Source organism: Lithobates pipiens, unplaced genomic scaffold (assembly GCF_037356315.1).
Source record: "Lithobates pipiens isolate NorthernLeopardFrog02 unplaced genomic scaffold, aLitPip1_a1.2 Scaffold_28, whole genome shotgun sequence".
In the NCBI taxonomy this organism is placed as follows: domain Eukaryota; kingdom Metazoa; phylum Chordata; class Amphibia; order Anura; family Ranidae; genus Lithobates; species Lithobates pipiens.
Window position 1 is genome coordinate 228851010 of NW_027507789.1, and position 19293 is coordinate 228870302.

General features: G+C 52.5%; 1 protein-coding gene across 2 annotated transcripts in view; it reads left to right on the plus strand.

The window, feature by feature from the left end:
- CEP112 (centrosomal protein 112) overlaps window positions 1–19293 on the plus strand; it is a 441731-nt gene that overhangs the window by 322516 nt on the left and 99922 nt on the right. For both annotated transcript variants that reach the window (XM_077460662.1, XM_077460663.1), the window contains exon 21: window positions 2396–2626. In XM_077460662.1, coding sequence (XP_077316788.1) covers window positions 2396–2626 — 231 coding nt within the window. The remainder of the gene's footprint in view (window positions 1–2395; window positions 2627–19293) is intronic.

Here is a 19293-nt window from a genome sequence, read left to right on the forward strand (position 1 = left end):
GTATAGCGCCATCAATTTACACATTCACATCAGTCCCTGCCCACAGGAGCTTACAATCTAAGTTCCCTAACTCACATTCATACATACACATATCAGGGGCAATTTAGAGATGTATAATAATAGTGTGACTGTGGGGGGGAGGGGACATTAGAGTGTAAGCTCCTCTGTACAGAGACTGATGTGACTGTGGGGGGAGGGGACATTAGAGTGTAAGCTCCTCTGTACAGAGACTGATGTCACTGTGGGGGGGAGGGGACATTAGATTGTAAGCTCCTCTGTACAGAGACTGATGTGATTGGCTCAGTTATCTGTGTACAGCCCTGCGGTATATGTCAGAGCTCTATGAAGAGGTGAGTGTAGGGAGGACAGTAGGTGACGTTGTGGAGAGGTGAGTGTAGGGAGGACAGTAGGTGACGTTGTGGAGAGGTGAGTGTAGGGAGGACAGTAGGTGACGTTGCGGTGGGGTGAGTGTAGGGAGGACAGTAGGTGACGTTGCGGAGAGGTGAGTGTAGGGAGGACAGTAGGTGACGTTGCGGAGAGGTGAGTGTAGGGAGGACAGTAGGTGAGGTTGTGGAGAGGTGAGTGTAGGGAGGACAGTAGGTGACGTTGTGGAGAGGTGAGTGTAGGGAGGACAGTAGGTGACGTTGCGGAGAGGTGAGTGTAGGGAGGACAGTAGGTGAGGTTGTGGAGAGGTGAGTGTAGGGAGGACAGTAGGTGACGTTGCGGTGGGGTGAGTGTAGGGAGGACAGTAGGTGACGTTGCGGAGAGGTGAGTGTAGGGAGGACAGTAGGTGACGTTGCGGAGAGGTGAGTGTAGGGAGGACAGTAGGTGAGGTTGTGGAGAGGTGAGTGTAGGGAGGACAGTAGGTGACGTTGTGGAGAGGTGAGTGTAGGGAGGACAGTAGGTGATGTTGTGGAGAGGTGAGTGTAGGGAGGACAGTAGGTGACGTTGTGGAGAGGTGAGTGTAGGGAGGACAGTAGGTGACGTTGTGGAGAGGTGAGTGTAGGGAGGACAGTAGGTGACGTTGCGGAGAGGTGAGTGTAGGGAGGACAGTAGGTTGCGGTGGGGTGAGTGTAGGGAGGACAGTAGGTGACGTTGCGGTGGGGTGAGTGTAGGGAGGACAGTAGGTTGCGGTGGGGGGAGTGTAGGGAGGACAGTAGGTGACGTTGCGGTGGGGTGAGTGTAGGGAGGACAGTAGGTGATGTTGTAGAGAGGTGAGTGTAGGGAGGACAGTAGGTGACGTTGTGGAGAGGTGAGTGTAGGGAGGACAGTAGGTGACGTTGCGGAGAGGTGAGTGTAGGGAGGACAGTAGGTGACGTTGCGGAGAGGTGAGTGTAGGGAGGACAGTAGGTTGCGGTGGGGGGAGTGTAGGGAGGACAGTAGGTGACGTTGCGGTGGGGTGAGTGTAGGGAGGACAGTAGGTGATGTTGTAGAGAGGTGAGTGTAGGGAGGACAGTAGGTGAGGTTGTGGAGAGGTGAGTGTAGGGAGGACAGTAGGTGACGTTGTGGAGAGGTGAGTGTAGGGAGGACAGTAGGTGACGTTGCGGAGAGGTGAGTGTAGGGAGGACAGTAGGTTGCGGTGGGGTGAGTGTAGGGAGGACAGTAGGTGACGTTGCGGTGAGGTGAGTGTAGGGAGGACAGTAGGTGACGTTGCGGTGGGGTGAGTGTAGGGAGGACAGTAGGTGATGTTGTAGAGAGGTGAGTGTAGGGAGGACAGTAGGTGACGTTGTGGAGAGGTGAGTGTAGGGAGGACAGTAGGTGACGTTGCGGAGAGGTGAGTGTAGGGAGGACAGTAGGTTGCGGTGGGGTGAGTGTAGGGAGGACAGTAGGTGACGTTGTGGAGAGGTGAGTGTAGGGAGGACAGTAGGTGATGTTGTGGAGAGGTGAGTGTAGGGAGGACAGTAGGTGACGTTGCGGAGAGGTGAGTGTAGGGAGGACAGTAGGTGACGTTGCGGAGAGGTGAGTGTAGGGAGGACAGTAGGTGACGTTGCGGTGGGGTGAGTGTAGGGAGGACAGTAGGTTGCGGTGGGGTTGTTGATCAGCACATCGATGTCGCTCACACAGACTATACAAGTGTTGTGTGTAGTTGGCCCTCGGGCTCTTTATGTCGGGCTATTGATTGCTCCCTTGTTATGAATGTAGATGAGACGTTGGGATGCAGATTGCGCTCTGTGCGGACATACATGTACAGGGCTGATCGGCTTCTCTCTGAGCTCCGTCCAGGAGGCCTGGTAGACGGCCATACTGATCAATAAAATGACTTTATCTTTGGCTGAGGAGAAAAGGGGGGATTGGGGCATAAGGGTGGGGGGGGGTAAAGGATTACGAGGTAGGGAAGATATTAGTAGAGTCCATGGGGGTCTTCTGTCATCTGACCTCATTCTCTCCTCTGCAGACCATCTCGGAGTTGGAGGCCCAGGTCTACAAGCTGAAGGAGGAGCTGATCCAGGTGAACGCTCAGCGCAAACAGCAGCTCCTGGAGCTGGGGCACCTGCGGGAGGAGGAGAGGCAGAGGACGGCTCAGGAACATCAGGTGGCACTCGGCAAACTGAGAAAGGAGATGGAGGCCACCAGGATGGAGCTTCAGAAGAAGCACAGCGCTCAGACCCAGGAGGCCCTGGAGAAGGTGAGGCCCTGGAGAAGGTGAGGCCCTCCGCACACACAGCTCACCCGAAATCTTACTTCTGACTGCCTGTAAAACCTGGCTGGTGGTTTTGTCCTTGGCGGTCACCTGGTCTGACCTGTTACGGTTGTGTCTGGGGGCGGCGCTCACGTTGGGTCATTCCTTTTCTTCTTCTCCAGCTTTCTCCTTTAGGCCTTGTTTACATTTGCTTCAATATGTGGCACTGGACACGCTTTTTTGAATGACTATCAAAGCTCCTGTCACTCCATGAATGGTGACCTTCCAGTCCTGGTCACACATTGTGTTTGCTTCACTTCAAATATTATCCTCCATCTAATTTCCTTGGTGCGGCAAAGCCTCCATAGAAGTCTATGACAGCGCTCGCTTTAACTCCCCCACCCCCAGCCCTGAGAGCATATACTTACCTATCCTTTTATCCCCCCACAGTTCAAGGAAAACCCAGTATGGAGTAGCATGTGACTCATGTGACCGTGATGGGCCAATCAGCACTGTCACTCCAGGAGCCCATAGCCCTGAGTGAACTATGGCTTCAGTGGCTGTAGCCTACACGCTCGCTAACAGCACCTGAAGCTTCTGAGATGCTTTTATTTGGTGTGAGCTTCACTTGGTTTTGGAGATGTTGTAGGAATGAGATATCCCAGGATGCACTGGGAAACCAACAAGTGAATCAGAAAGACGTCATCAGCAGTCACCTCCAGTTCATGTGTAGGTATTCTGGGAGTGTCTGGGGCAGATGTCACATCTGGTGGGCAGCATAGAGCAGCAGGGAGGTGAGCCTGGTCCAGACAGAAACGGAGCAACTAGCGGACGGCACACATGGTGCGCAACATGGGATCGCTATAGCAGAAGAAGAACCCTAAGATTAGTAGGGACCAGAGAGAGGACTGAGAAGCAGAGGATCAGCAGAGCGGGGGGGACCTGAGCAGGAGAAACTAGCAGATGTCACACGTGGTGTGCAGTGTGGGAGCAATATAGTGGTAGGTGAGCAGGGACCAGAGAGAGAGGAGGATCAGCATAGCTGGGAGTTAGTGCCGAGTGTTGGATCAGCGGAGCTTGGGGGTTACTACTGAGTGGGGGATCAAGAGAGCTGGGGGTTACTACTGAGTGTGGGATCAAGAGAGCTGGGGGTTACTACTGAGTGTGGGATCAAGAGAGCTTGGGGTTACTACTGAGTGGGGGATCAAGAGAGCTGGGGGTTACTACTGAGTGTGGGATCAAGAGAGCTTGGGGTTACTACTGAGTGTGGGATCAAGAGAGCTGGGGGTTACTACTGAGTGGCGGATCAAGAGAGCTGGGGGTTACTACTGAGTGTAGGATGAAGAGAGCTGGGGGTTACTACTGAGTGGTGAATCAGCATAGCTGGGGGTAACTACCGAGTGGTGGATCAGTGGAGCTGGGGGTTACTCCTGAGTGGAGGATCAAGAGAGCTGGGGGTTACTACTGAGTGGTGTATCAAGAGAGCTGGGGGTTACTACTGAGTGGAGCATCAAGAGAGCTGGGGGTTACTACTGAGTGGTGTATCAAGAGAGCTGGGAGTTACTACTGAGTGGGTGATCAAGAGAGCTGGGGGTTACTACTGAATGGTGGATCAACAGAGCTGGGGGTTACTACTGAGTGGTGGATCAGCAGAGCTGGGGGTTACTACCAAGTGGGGGATCAGTGGAGCTGGCGGTTACTACTGAGTGGAGGATCAAGAAAGCTGGAGGTTACTACTGAGTGGTGGATCAAGAGAGCTGGGGGTTACTACTGAGTGTGGGATCAAGAGAGCTGGGGGTTACTACTGAGTAGGGGATCAAGAGAGCTGGGGGTTGCTAGTGAGTGGGGGATCAAGAGAGCTGGGGGTTACTACTGAGTGGAGGATCGAGAAACCTGGGGGTTACTACAGAGTGGTGGATTAGCAGAGCTGGGGGTTACTACTGAGCAGAGGATCTGTTGAACGATGGTACTAATGAGCTAGGGATCTGTTAAACAGGGGTACTAATAAGCAGGGGGTATCAATGGGCCCCTTTTAAAACAAATAAAAAGTCAGCACACCTGGGGCATTTACCAAACTTCATTAAAACTTTAAAGCAGTATCACAGAAGCATCAAAACACATAAAAGAAGCATGTAGAAGTGTTAGGCGCTTTCATGTGTGTAAAGTGGAAAGGAGTGTCAATGAGTCCTAAATAGCTGCCGGGGCTCTTCAGTGATTCCAAGCTTTGGGCTCCGTCGCCTCCAATGGAGAGCTGAGGGCTGTGTGGGCCGGAGCCCTTCTCTGAGATCATCCATACTCTATAGACTGACTATGGGAGTCCTGCCATAGAGCGTAAAGCTAACTCTGCTCTGACCATTCCAAACAAATGTTTGGCTTTAACTCCCCCACCCCCAGCCCTGAGATCACATACTTACCTATCCTTTATCCCCCCCACATTTCAGTACTGAGTAGCATGTGACACATGTGACCGTGATGGGCCAATCAGCACTGTCACCCCAGGAGCCCATAGCCCTGTGTGAACTATGGCTTCAGTAGCCTACACCAGATTCTTCTTCCCTGATGGGGCGGTGCGGGAGGAAGGTGAACACCGATCGGCAGAGGTCTACATGAAAGAGAACCTGTTGCTTTGTACTTCATGGATGAAACACAAGTTTACTTTAATTGGTATTTAATTCATGATAAACAACCATTGCAGGCTGGCCGGTCTCTGGTGAGGGCTCAGACATCACAGAGACCTTTGCCATGGAAGTCAAGGCTGAACTCCACTCCTCATGGATCTTACCCCCCATTGGCCCTAACATTGCAAGTCCATGTTGTGCCATGCTGGGATTCATGGTGGGCTCAGCTCAGGAACGTATGGTGGGTTCCTCACATCCACTACTAGCAGAGAGGACCACGTTAATATACCACAAGGAACGTCCTCAGTCGGGGGTAGACCGGCCAGTTTCAGTAGCGGGTGGTCAGTAGACTAACATATGAAGCTCATGTATCCCAGAAAGAAGAAAATGAAAGAGAAGAGGTAGAGGGGGAAATGTTTTGGGGGGGCAGGGAATATAGTTCAGAGGGAATGGGGTTGGGGGGAGGGAGTTAGAGTCGGTCTGGGGGTTCCGGGTGTTAAGCACCTTATGGCGTTTCCAGATAGACCGCGCCGGGTCCAGTAGACGGTGGTCAAAGACATTTGGGAGAAATGCCGTAGACCAAGGCTCCCATACTCGGTGAGATTGGGTTTCGGTATCTTGGACTTGCGCTCTTAGCTTTTCGTTGCTCATGGTCCAGTGGACTGGAGATTGAACCTCCGATATAGAAACGCGTTGTGATAGCCAGGCCTTCACTATAGGAAGTTTTAAAATAAATTCTTTGGTGAGGGCTGGCGCCATTAGAAGTGGGACGCTGGTAATGAAGGGAGGAACCCAGGGGCCCCAGGGTCTGGCCCCTCATGATAGAGGGGTTGGATAAAACGGTTAAATGATATTTCCATCAATCAATGGAGGGGAATTTTGGCCTCCAAAAATAGGCTGCACTGGTCTGTACAGTATATATCATCGGGTATTGAGGGTATATGGGGAATATGGAGGATGTGGGAGGGCATATAGGGAGTGTATAGGGGATGAGTGGGGTGTATGGAGAAAGTATAGGGGATGTATAGAGCAATGTTACTCAACTCCAGTCCTCAAGGCGCCACAACAGGTCATGTTTTCAGGTTTTTCCCTCAGATGAAACAGCTGTGGTAAATACTAAGGCAGTAAAAGTGATTAAATCACTTGTGCAAAATAATGGAGAGCATGTTCTATAGGGTAAATTGGGTCATATTTGGAGGCATATAGGGGTTGTATGAGGGCATATGGGATAGTGGATGGATGGGACATCTGGGGGTTGAATGGAGGGTGTAAAGGAGATGAATGGGGCATATGGGAGCCCTATGGAGGGTGTAAAGGGGATATATGGGGGTATATGGAGGGTGTATAGGGAATGTATGGGGCATTTGGGGGTGTATGGAAGGTGTATATGGGGATGTATGAGGCGTATGTAGGGTGTTTAGGGGATAAATGCATACAAAGCATATATAGGGGATGTATGGGCATATGGGGATGTATGGAGTGTGTATAAGGAATGTATGGGCATATGGGGGTGTATTGAGTGTGTATAGGGAATGTATGGACATATGGGGAGTGTGTATAGGGGTTGTATGGGCATATGGGGGATGTATAGAAGGTGTATAAGGGATATATGGGCATAGGGGGTTGTATGGAGTGTGTATAGGGGATGTATGGACATATGGGGTGTAAGGAGGGTGTATAAGGAATGTGTGGGCATATGGGGGGTTCATGGAATGTGTATAGGGGAAGTAAGGGCATATGGGGTGTATAGGGGATATAAGGGCATATGGGGGGTGTATGAAGTGTGTATAGGGGATATGGAGGATGTGTATAGGGGATGTATGGAGGGTGTATAGGGGACGTATGGAGGGTGTCTAGGGGATGTATGGGCATATTGGGGTGTATAGGGGATGTAAGGACATATGGGGGTGTATGGAGTGTATATAGGGGATGTATGGGCATGTGGGGTGTATAGGGGATGCATGGACATATAGGGGTGTATAGGGGACATATGGGTTTATAGGGGATGTATGGACATATGGTGGTGTATGGAGTTTATACAGGGGATGTATGGACATGTGGGGGTGTATATGGGACGTATGGGGTGTATAGGGGATGTATGGACATATGGAGGGTTTATAGAGGACATAAGAGATGTATGGAGGGTGTATAGGGGATGTAGAGAGAGTGTATAGGGGATGTATGGACATATGGGGGTCTATGGAGGGTGTATAGGGGATGTATGGACATATGGGGTGTATGGAGTGTATATAGGGGATGTATTGACATGTGGACTGTATAGGGACATATGGGATGTATAGGAGATGAATGGACATTATGGGGGTGTATGGAGTGTATATAGGGGATGTATGGACATATGGGGGTGTATGGAGTGTGTATAGGTTTTTTTGGGGGGGGGGTGTATGGAGGGTGTATAGGGGATGTATGGACATATAAAGGGTGTATAGGGGATGGACGGAGGGTGTATAGGGGGTGTATGGTCATATGGTGGTGTATGGAGGGTATATAGGGGATGTATGTACATGTGGGGTGTATGGAGGGTGTAAAGGTGATATGTGGGGTGTATAGGGGACATATGGGGTGTATGGAAGGTGTATAGGGGGTGTATGGACATACGGGATGTATGGAGGGTGTATAGTGGACATATGGGGTGTATAGGGGATGTATGAACATATGGGGATGTATAGGGGATGAATGGACATGTGGGGGTATATGGAGTGTGTACTGGGATTGTATGGACATATGGGGGTGTATAGGGGGTGTATGGAGGGTATATAGGGGACGTATGGAGGGTGTATATGGAATATATGGACATATGAGGGTGTATGGAGTGTGTATAGGGGATGTATGGACATATGGGGGTGTATAGGGAATGTATGGGGGTGTATAGAGTGTGTATAGGGGATGTATGGACTATGGGGGTGCATGGAGTGTGTATAGGGGATGTATGGACATGTGGGGTGTATAGGGAATATATGGGGGTGTATGGAGTGTGTATAGGGGATGTATGGACATATGGGGTGTGTATAGGGGATGTATGGATGTGTATGGAGGGTGTATGGGGATGTATGTATGTATGGAGGGTGTATATGGGGACATATGAGGTGTATAGAAGGTGTATAGGGGATGAATGGACATATGGGGGTGTATGGGGGATGTATAGGGGACATAAGGCTGTATGGGGGCTGTATAGGTGATGTGTGGACATATGGGGGTGTATAGGGGACATATGGGGTGTATGGAAGGTGTATAGGGGATGTATGGAGGATATAAGGGATGTATGGGTGTATGGAGGGTGTATAGGGGATGTATGGACATATGGGGGTATATGGAGGGTGTATAGGGGATGTATGAACATATGGGGTATACGGAGGGTGTATTGGTGTTGTATAGACATATGGGGGTGTATGGAGGGTGTATTGGTGACGTATGGACATGTGGGGTATATGGGGGTGTTTGGGGGGTGTATGGAGTGTGAATATGGGATATATGGACATGTGGGGTGTATAGGGGATTTATGGAGATATGGGGGTGTATGGTGGGTGTACGGGGGATGTATGGACATATGGGGATGTATGGAGTGTGTATAGGTGATGTTTGGGGGTGTATGGAGGGTGTATAGGGGATGTATGGACATATACAGGGTGTATAGGGGATGGACGGAGGGTGTATAGGTGGTGTATAGTCATATGGTGGTGTATGGAGGGTATATAGGGAATTAATGTACATGTGGGGGTGTATGGAGGGTGTAAAGGGGATGTATGGACATTTGGGGTGTATAGGGGACATATGGGGTGTATGGAAGGTGTATAGGGGTGTATGGACATACGGGATGTATGGAGGGTGTATAGTGGACACATGGGGTGTATAGGGGATGTATGAACATATGGGGGTGTATAGGGGATGAATGGACATGTGGGGTATATGGAGTGTGTACTGGGATTGTATGGACATATGGGGGTGTATAGGGGATGTATGGGGTGTATGGAGGGTATATAGGGGACGTATGGAGGGTGTATATGGAATATATGGACATATGAGGGTGTATGGAGTGTGTATAGGGGATGTATGGACATATGGGGGTGTATAGGGAATGTATGGGGGTGTATAGAGTGTGTATAGGGGATGTATGGACTATGGGGGTGCATGGAGTGTGTATAGGGGATGTATGGACATGTGGGGTGTATAGGGAATATACGGGGGTGTATGGAGTGTGTATAGAGGATGTATGGACTTATGGGGTGTGTATAGGGGATGTGTGGATGTGTATGGAGGGTGTATGGGGATGTATGCATGTATGGAGGGTGTATAGGGGACATATGGGGTGTATAGAAGGTGTATAGGGGATGAATGGACATATGGGGGTGTATGGAGGATGTATAGGGGACATAAGAGTGTATGGAGGCTGTATAGGGGATGTGTGGACATATGGGGGTGTATAGGGGACATTTGGGGTGTATGGAAGGTGTATAGGGGATGTATGGAGGATATAAGGGATGTATGGAGGGTGTATAGGGGATGTATGACATATGGGGGTATATGGAGGGTGTATATGGGATGTATGAACATATGGGGTATACGAAGGGTGTATTGGTGTTGTATAGACATATGGGGGTGTATGGAGGGTGTATTGGTGACGTATGGACATGTTGGGTATATGGGGGTGTTTTGGGGGTGTATGGAGTGTGAATATGGGATATATGGACATGTGGGGTGTATAGGGAATTTATGGAGATATGGGGGTGCATGAAGTGTGTATAGGGGATGTATGGACATGTGGGGTGTATAGGGAATATACGGGGGTGTATGGAGTGTGTATAGAGGATGTATGGACTTATGGGGTGTGTATAGGGGATGTATGGATGTGTATGGAGGGTGTATGGGGATGTATGCATGTATGGAGGGTGTATAGGGGACATATGGGGTGTATAGAAGGTGTATAGGGGATGAATGGACATATGGGGGTGTATGGAGGATGTATAGGGGACATAAGGGTGTATGGAGGCTGTATAGGGGATGTGTGGACATATGGGGGTGTATATGGGACATATGGGGTGTATTGAAGGTGCATAGGGGATTTATGGAGGATATAAGGGATGTATGGAGGGTGTATAGGGGATGTATGGACATATGGGGGTATATGGAGGGTGTATAGGGGATGTATGAACATATGGGGTATACAAAGGGTGTATTGGTGTTGTATAGACATATGGGGGTGTATGGAGGGTGTATTGGTGACGTATGGACATGTGGGGTATATGGGGGTGTTTTGGGGGTGTATGGAGTGTGAATATGGGATATATGGACATGTGGGGTGTATAGGGGATTTAGGGAGATATGGGGGTGTATGGAGGGTGTACGGGGGATGTATGGACATATGGGGAGTCTATAGGGGATGTATGGACATATGGGGGTGTATAGGGGATGTGTGGAGGGTGTATAGGGGATGTATGGACATATGGGGGGGTGTATGGACATATGGGGGTGTATAGGGGATGTATGGACATATGGGGGTGTATAGGGGATGTACGGACATATTGGGGCAGTGTATGGGGGTGTGTAGGGGATGTACGGACATATGGGGGTGTATAGGGGATGTACGGACATTTGGGGGTGTATAGGGGATGTATGGACATATTTGGGATGTATAGGGGATGTATGGAGGGTGTATAGGGGATGTATGGATGTATGGGGGGTGTATTGGGGACATATGGACATGTGGGGGTGTTTGGGGGGTGTATGGAGTGTGTATATGGGATATATGGGCCTAGAGGCGATTCAGTTCGCATTGTGCGCTATATAAGTATTTCATTCATTCATTCATGTGGGGTGCATGGGGGTGTATGTGGGATTTATGGACATATAGGGGTGTATGGACATATGGAGGGTGTATAGGGGTGTATGGAGGATTTATAGGGGATGTATGGACATATGCAGGTGTATGGAGGGTGTATAGGGGATGTATGGACATGGGGGTGTAATAGGGAGGTATGAGGGTGTATGGAGGGTGTATAGGGTATATATGGTCATATTGGGGGTGTATATGGGATGTATGGACATATTGGGGGATGTATAGGGGATATATAGACATATTGGGGGGTTTGGACATATGGGGTGTACAGGGGATGTATGGACATATTGGGGGATGTAAAGGGGATGTATGGACACATGGGGGGTGTATGGACATATGGGGGGTGTATGGACATATGGGGGTGTATAGGGGATGTATGGACATAATGGGGCAGTGTATGGGGATGTACGAACATATGGGGGTGTATAGGGGATGTACGGACACATGGGAGTGTATAGGGGATGTATGGACATATTTGGGATGTATAGGGGATGTATGGAGGGTGTATAGGGGATGTGTGGACATATGGGTTGTATGGAGGGTGTATAGGGGATATATGGACATATTGGGAGGTGTATGGGGGGGTATACAGGTGCACCACCTGAAAGTGAACCAGGGTGGGAATTATCAGGGTGAGCTGTGCTGATTGGAGGAGAGCGATAATCCTCAGCGACAAATACCGTTTCACCTGCCAGCAGCTTGGAGCATGGACCAGTAAAGGTGACATCTGGTTGGTTGCTGAGGATTAGTTCTGTCCTATGAGGTGAGGCCTGTAATGTGTGACACCACCAATCTCTGCACCACTCCTCACCACCCTCCTTTCCTGGACTACCCCACACATCACTCTCCTCAGTCTCCCCTCCCCCAGTGATCAGTCTGCTGCACGCAAGAGGGGGGATCTCCTCAGTCTCCCCTCCTCCAGTGATCAGTCTGCTGCACGCAGGAGGGGGGATCTCCTCAGTCTCCCCTCCCCCAGTGATCGGTCTGCTGCACGCAGGAGGGAGGATTTCCTCAGTCTCCCCTCCCCCAGTGATCGGTCTGCTGCACGCAGGAGGAGGTGATCTCCTCAGTCTCCCCTCCCCCAGTGATCGGTCTGCTACACGCAGGAGAAGGTGATCTCCTCAGTCTCCCCTCCCCCAGTGATCAGTCTGCTGCACGCAGGAGGGGGGATTTCCTCAGTCTCCCCTCCCCCAGTGATCGGTCTGCTGCACGCAGGAGGGGGGATTTCCTCAGTCTCCCCTCCCCCAGTGATCGGTCTGCTGCATGCAGGAGGAGGTGATCTCCTCAGTCTCCCCTCCCCCAGTGATCAGTCTGCTGCACGCAGGAGGGGGGATTTCCTCAGTCTCCCCTCCCCCAGTGATCGGTCTGCTACACGCAGGAGGAGGTGATCTCCTCAGTCTCCCCTCCCCCAGTGATCGGTCTGCTGCACGCAGGAGGGGGGATCTCAGTCTCCCCTCCCCCAGTGATTAGTCTGCTGCACGCAGGAGGAGGTGATCTCCTCAGTCTCCCCTCCCCCAGTGATCGATCTGCTGCATGCAGGAGGGGAGATCTCCTCAGTCTCCCCTCCCCCAGTGATCGGTCTGCTGCACGCAGGAGGGGGGATCTCCTCAGTCTCCCCTCCCCCAGTGATCAGTCTGCTGCACGCATGAGGGGGGATTTCCTCAGTCTCCCCTCCCCCAGTGATCAGTCTGCTGCACGCAGGAGGGGGGATTTCCTCAGTCTCCCCTCCCCCAGTGATCGGTCTGCTGCACGCAGGAGGAGATGATCTCCTCAGTCTCCCCTCCCCCAGTGATCGGTCTGCTGCACGCAGGAGGAGATGATCTCCTCAGTCTCCCCTCCCCCAGTGATCAGTCTGCTGCACGCAGGAGGGGGGATCTCCTCAGTCTCTCCTCCCCCAGTGATCGGTCTGCTGCATGCAGAAGGGGGGATTTCCTCAGTCTCCCCTCCCCCAGTGATCGGTCTGCTGCACGCAGGAGGGGGGATCTCCTCAGTCTTCCCACCCCCAGTGATCAGTCTGCTGCACGCAGGAGGGGGAATCTCCTCAGTCTCCCCTCCCCCAGTGATCAGTCTGCTGCACGCAGGAGGGGGAATCTTAGTCTCCCCTCCCCCAGTGATCAGTCTGCTGCTCGCAGGATGGGGAATCTCCTCAGTCTCCCCTCCCCCAGTGATCGGTCTGCTGCACGCATGAGGAGGGATCTCCTCAGTCTCCCCTCCCCCAGTGATCAGTCTGCTGCACGCAGGAGGGGGGAACTCCTCAGTCTCCCCTCCCCCAGTGATCAGTCTGCTGCACGCATGAGGGGGGATTTCCTCAGTCTCCCCTCCCCCAGTGACCGGTCTGCTGCACGCAGGAGGGGGGATTTCCTCAGTCTCCCCTCCCCCAGTGATCGGTCTGCTGCACGCAGGAGGAGGTGATCTCCTCAGTCTCCCCTCCCCCAGTGATCGGTCTGCTGCACGCATGAGGGGGGATCTCCTCAGTCTCCCCTCCTCCAGTGATCAGTCTGCTGCACGCAGGAGGGGGGATCTCCTCAGTCTCTCCTCCCCCAGTGATCGGTCTGCTGCATGCAGGAGGGGGGATTTCCTCAGTCTCCCCTCCCCCAGTGATCGGTCTGCTGCACGCAGGAGGGGGGATCTCCTCAATCTCCCCTCCCCCAGTGATCAGTCTGCTGCACGCAGGAGGGGGAATCTCCTCAGTCTCCCCTCCCCCAGTGATCAGTCTGCTGCACGCAGGAGGGGGAATCTCCTCAGTCTCCCCTCCCCCAGTGATCAGTCTGCTGCACGCAGGAGGGGGAATCTCCTCAGTCTCCCCTCCCCCCAGTGATCAGTCTGCTGCACGCAGGAGGGGGGATCTCCTCAGTCTCCCCTCTGTCAGTAGGAGGCATTTCCTGCAGATGATTGCTCTCCTGTGTATATTACATGGGGAAGGACGGGGAGTTCTGATTGCCCCCCATATCTTGTCAGTGATCCCCCCACATGACGTCTCCCTCCATAGACGGGTCGGGGGATTTTTGTGTGATGCGGATAGCGATCTGTCAAGTGTTTTGTGGTGGCGGCCATGTTGAATCCCCCCCGGACTTCCTGTCTCTTGTGCACAGTGTGTTCCCAGCTGTGATTGGAGCCAGATGGGGCCCCTAAGCAATGGCACATGTTGTGTATTGTGGAGCCAGGTGTAGCGTGTTGTGTGAGTTCCTCGCCCGGCTCTGTACTTATAAATGTGTACAGATGTGGAATCTGGAGCGCCGCGCCTCGCCGCCATTCCCAAGACGGCCAATAGAGACGCAGAACTCTACGAGTGGCCACACCCACACTAATAATGACCCTTCCCCCTCATTGTCCATCCATGTGGGGGCGCCTCTGGGACTCCAATGACTCGGCTGACCCTTCCCGGTATGTATTCACAGGACCCCCCGACAACTGCTTTTCTCTCCAGAAGGACGGCACCATCTTTGTTCAGGCATCATCCAGAGTCACCATCTACTTCCTGGACAGAGATGACACAATCCTGGTGCCTGTGCAGTTCTTGGCTCTGCTGCAGCCTACTGGTCACTGTGAGTTACAATGTACAGTCCGTTCACGGGGGGAGGGGAGGCTGAGGAAATAACTCCTCCTCCTCCTTCTACAAAGTTACAATGTACAGTCTGATCACTGGGGGAGGGGAGACTGAGGAAGAATTGGTCACTGAGGACACGCCCCCTTGTACAAGGTGCTGACAGTCGTGGGGTGGATGAGGTGTGAGAGAAGCGTTGGGATTGGTCACTGAGGACACACCCCCTTGTACAAGGAGCTGACAGTCGTGGGGTGGATGAGGTGTGAGGGCAGCGTTGGGATTGGTCACTGAGGACACACCCCCTTGTACAAGGAGCTGACAGTCGTGGGGTGGATGAGGTGTGAGGGCAGCGTTGGGATTGGTCACTGAGGACACGCCCCCTTGTACAAGGAGCTGACAGTCGTGGGGTGGATGAGGTGTGAGGGCAGCGTTGGGATTGGTCACTGAGGACACACCCCCTTGTACAAGGAGCTGACAGTCGTGGGGTGGATGAGGTGTGAGGGCAGCATTGGGATTGGTCACTGAGGACACGCCCCCTTGTACAAGGTGCTGACAGTCGTGGGGTGGATGAGGTGTGAGAGAAGCGTTGGGATTGGTCACTGAGGACACGCCCCCTTGTACAAGGAGCTGACAGTCGTGGGGTGGATGTACTGTTCTCGCAGCTTTCCTCCAGCTGTCTCCTCTGTAGCGGGCTGCGGTCTGCACACAAGGATGCGCTCCCCTCCCCCTCCCACCATTTATGTTTTTTTAATAGATCTCCATTTTAATGGATTAGTTGCATTTTTCTCACTCCCTTGTTCTGCGTCCAAATCGCTGTGTCCTAAGTGAAGCCATATTTCTTCCCGAGCCTTCCAGAAGGCACGACTTTTATAGGAAGCCGCCTCCTATTCCTCCTCCAAATGTTCCACATTGTTTATTATTTATTTTTTATTGCTTTTATCTCGTGGAAACTGTTTGTGGATTGCTGGAGAGATGTGCTTTGTAGGGGATCTCCACCCAGCATGGCATGGAGCAAACCCGACGCTTCCATCTATCCACAACGGGTCTGTACCCCCGCTGTGCCCATTATCAGGGGTTCCCACCATCCCTGTGCTGAGTTCCCGGGTCTGTACACCCGCTGTGCCCATTATGAGGGGTTCCCACCACCCCTGTGCTGAGTTCCCGGGTCTGTACACCCGCTGTGCCCATTATGAGGGGTTCCCACCATCCCTGTGCTGAGTTCCCGGGCCTGTACACCCACTGTGCCCATTATGAGAGGTTCCCACCATCCCTGTGCCGAGTTCTCGGGTCTGTACACCCGCTGTGCCCATTATGAGGGGTTCTCACCATCCGTGTGCTGAGTTCCCGGGTCTGTACACCCGCTGTGCCCATTATGAGGGGTTCCCACCATCCCTGTGCTGAGTTCCCGGGTCTGTACCCCCGCTGTGCCCATTATGAGGGGTTCCCACCATCCCTGTGCTGAGTTCCCGGGTCTGTACACCCGCTGTGCCCATTATGAGGGGTTCTCACCATCCCTGTGCTGAGTTCCCGGGTCTGTACACCCGCTGTGCCCATTATGAGGAGTTCCCACCATCCCTGTGCTGAGTTCCCGGGTCTGTACACCCGCTGTGCCCATTATGAGGGGTTCCCACCATCCCTGTGCTGAGTTCCCGGGTCTGTACCCCCGCTGTGCCCATTATGAGGGGTTCCCACCATCCCTGTGCTGAGTTCCCGGGTCTGTACACCCGCTGTGCCCATTATGAGGGGTTCTCACCATCCGTGTGCTGAGTTCCCGGGTCTGTACACCCGCTGTGCCCATTATGAGGGGTTCCCACCATCTCTGTGCTGAGTTCCCGGGTCTGTACAACCGCTGTGCCCATTATGAGGGGTTCCCACCATCCCTGTGCTGAGTTCCCGGGTCTGTACACCCGCTGTGCCCATTATGAGGGGTTCCCACCATCCCTGTGCTGAGTTCCCGGGTCTGTACACCCGCTGTGCCCATTATCAGGGGTTCCCACCATCCCTGTGCTGAGTTCCCGGGTCTGTACACCCGCTGTGCCCATTATCAGGGGTTCCCACCATCCCTGTGCTGAGTTCCCGGGTCTGTACACCCGCTGTGCCCATTATGAGGGGTTCCCACCATCCCTGTGCTGAGTTCCCGGGTCTGTACACCCGCTGTGCCCATTATGAGGGGTTCCCACCATCCCTGTGCTGAGTTCCCGGGTCTGTACACCCGCTGTGCCCATTATGAGGGGTTCCCACCATTCCTGTGCTGAGTTCCCAGATCTGTACACCCGCTGTGCCCATTATGAGGAGTTCCCACCATCCCTGTGCCAAGTTCCCAGGTCTGTACACCCTCTGTGCCCATTATGAGGGGTTCCCACCATCCCTGTGCTGAGTTCCCGGGTCTGTACACCTGCTGTGCCCATTATCAGGGGTTCCCACCATCCCTGTGCTGAGTTCCCGGGTCTGTACACCCGCTGTGCCCATTATAAGGGGTTCCCACCATCCCTGTGCTGAGTTCCCGGGTCTGTACACCCGCTGTGCCCATTATGAGGGGTTCCCACCATCCCTGTGCTGAGGTCCCAGGTCTGTACATCCCCTGTGCCCATTATGAGTGGTTCCCACCATCCCTGTGCTGAGTTCCCGGGTCTGTACACCCGCTGTGCCCATTATGAGGGGTTCCCACCATCCCTGTGCTGAGTTCCCGGGTCTGTACACCCGCTGTGCCCATTATGAGGGGTTCCCACCATCCCTGTGCTGAGTTCCCGGGTCTGTACACCCGCTGTGCCCATTATGAGGGGTTCCCACCATCCCTGTGCTGAGTTCCCGGGTCTGTACACCCGCTGTGCCCATTATGAGGGGTTCTCACCATCCCTGTGCTGAGTTCCCGGGTCTGTACACCCGCTGTGCCCATTATGAGGGGTTCCCACCATCCCTGTGCTGAGTTCCCGGGTCTGTACACCCGCTGTGCCCATTATGAGGGGTTCCCACCATCCCTGTGCTGAGTTCCCGGGTCTGTACACCCGCTGTGCCCATTATGAGAGGTTCCCACCATCCCTGTGCTGAGTTCCCGGGTCTGTACACCCGCTGTGCCCATTATGAGGGGTTCCCACCATCCCTGTGCTGAGTTCCCGGGTCTGTACACCCGCTGTGCCCATTATGAGGGGTTCCCACCATCCCTGTGCTGAGTTCCCGGGTCTGTACACCCGCTGTGCCCATTATGAGGGGTTCTCACCATCCCTGTGCTGAGTTCCCGGGTCTGTACACCCGCTGTGCCCATTATGAGGGGTTCCCACCATCCCTGTGCTGAGTTCCCGGGTCTGTACACCCGCTGTGCCCATTATGAGGGGTTCCCACCATCCCTGTGCTGAGTTCCCGGGTCTGTACACCCGCTGTGCCCATTATGAGGGGTTAATTTTGTTTTATTGAAAATCTTACAAACAACAACTTATATACAATAAAACCATAATAAATAAATAAAAACATATTTACAAAATAATTGAATATCATTATACAGACCAGAAAGAACAAGAACAAAATAAACAGTGCAAAAACAGATTGCGCATTACATAATCCCTATGGGAGAGCCAGACTAAGGAACATCACCGTCACCATGCATGGAGCCTTTTATCAAAATTGTATTTGATCTGAAAATCTAAGGGAGTGAAAGAAGAATACAAAGAAAGCCGCACACCCCGAGATCAACAGGCAGCAGCTACAGAGCCCTGATATTCCTCCACGCCTTTATCCAGGCCTCCTGCTGCCACCTGTCTTTCTCAAGACCCCGAATCTTCCCAACCTCACCCAGAATGTTCTGCATCACCACTTCCACAGGGAGGATTTTACCCCGTAAGGATACCTGACACCGTGCACTCCACGTGAAATAACGGACTACTAAACTAACTAAAAAAAGTGTTTCCAAATCATAATCCCGACGAGTCTGGAAAGCCCCATACACCCACTCTGCATAACTCATATGGGGGAGGAAGGGTATACTCAGAGCCCTCCCCACCCTCTTGTACACCTCTATATTAAAAGGGCACTGAAGTAGAAAGTGATCCATGGACTCCACCACTCCTCCACACTCCACTCTCGGGCAGCCCCGATCACTCATGGAAAGAAACTTCAAGTTGCCCTTCACATATAGTTTTCCATGAAAGGCAAGCCAAGCCTGATCCCTAAACTTCATTGGGATTCTCTCCAAATTAATCAACCGCAAACCCACCCCCAAAACCAGGCTTGGGCAATCCCTCAAGGCCAGTGGCTCGCAAAAAACAGAGCTCATGATCCGCTTCTCAAGAAGTTTCCTTGGAAGAGATCTGACTTCTCCTGCTGTTACTTGCCACTGCCGAAGCATTTTCAAACACGGGGCAACATAAGCCGGGAGCTTATCATGCTTGACCCTCAGGCTCTTCACTGGCCCACCATTTTCCCAGTCTCGCAGAAAGGGCCTAAACCAGGACTGGAAAATACCAACCCACCCAGGCGGTCTCTCTGCCAACATGTTACCAAGATTGTACTTCACAAACATCAGAGAGAAAAAGACTACAGGGTTGATCATCCCTAGACCACCCTCCCGCCTAGAAAGGTAAGTCACATTCCTTTTGACAAGGTTTATTCTGTTCCCCCATAACAGCTGGAAGAAACAAGTATAGACCCTGGTATAGAGAGAAGCTGG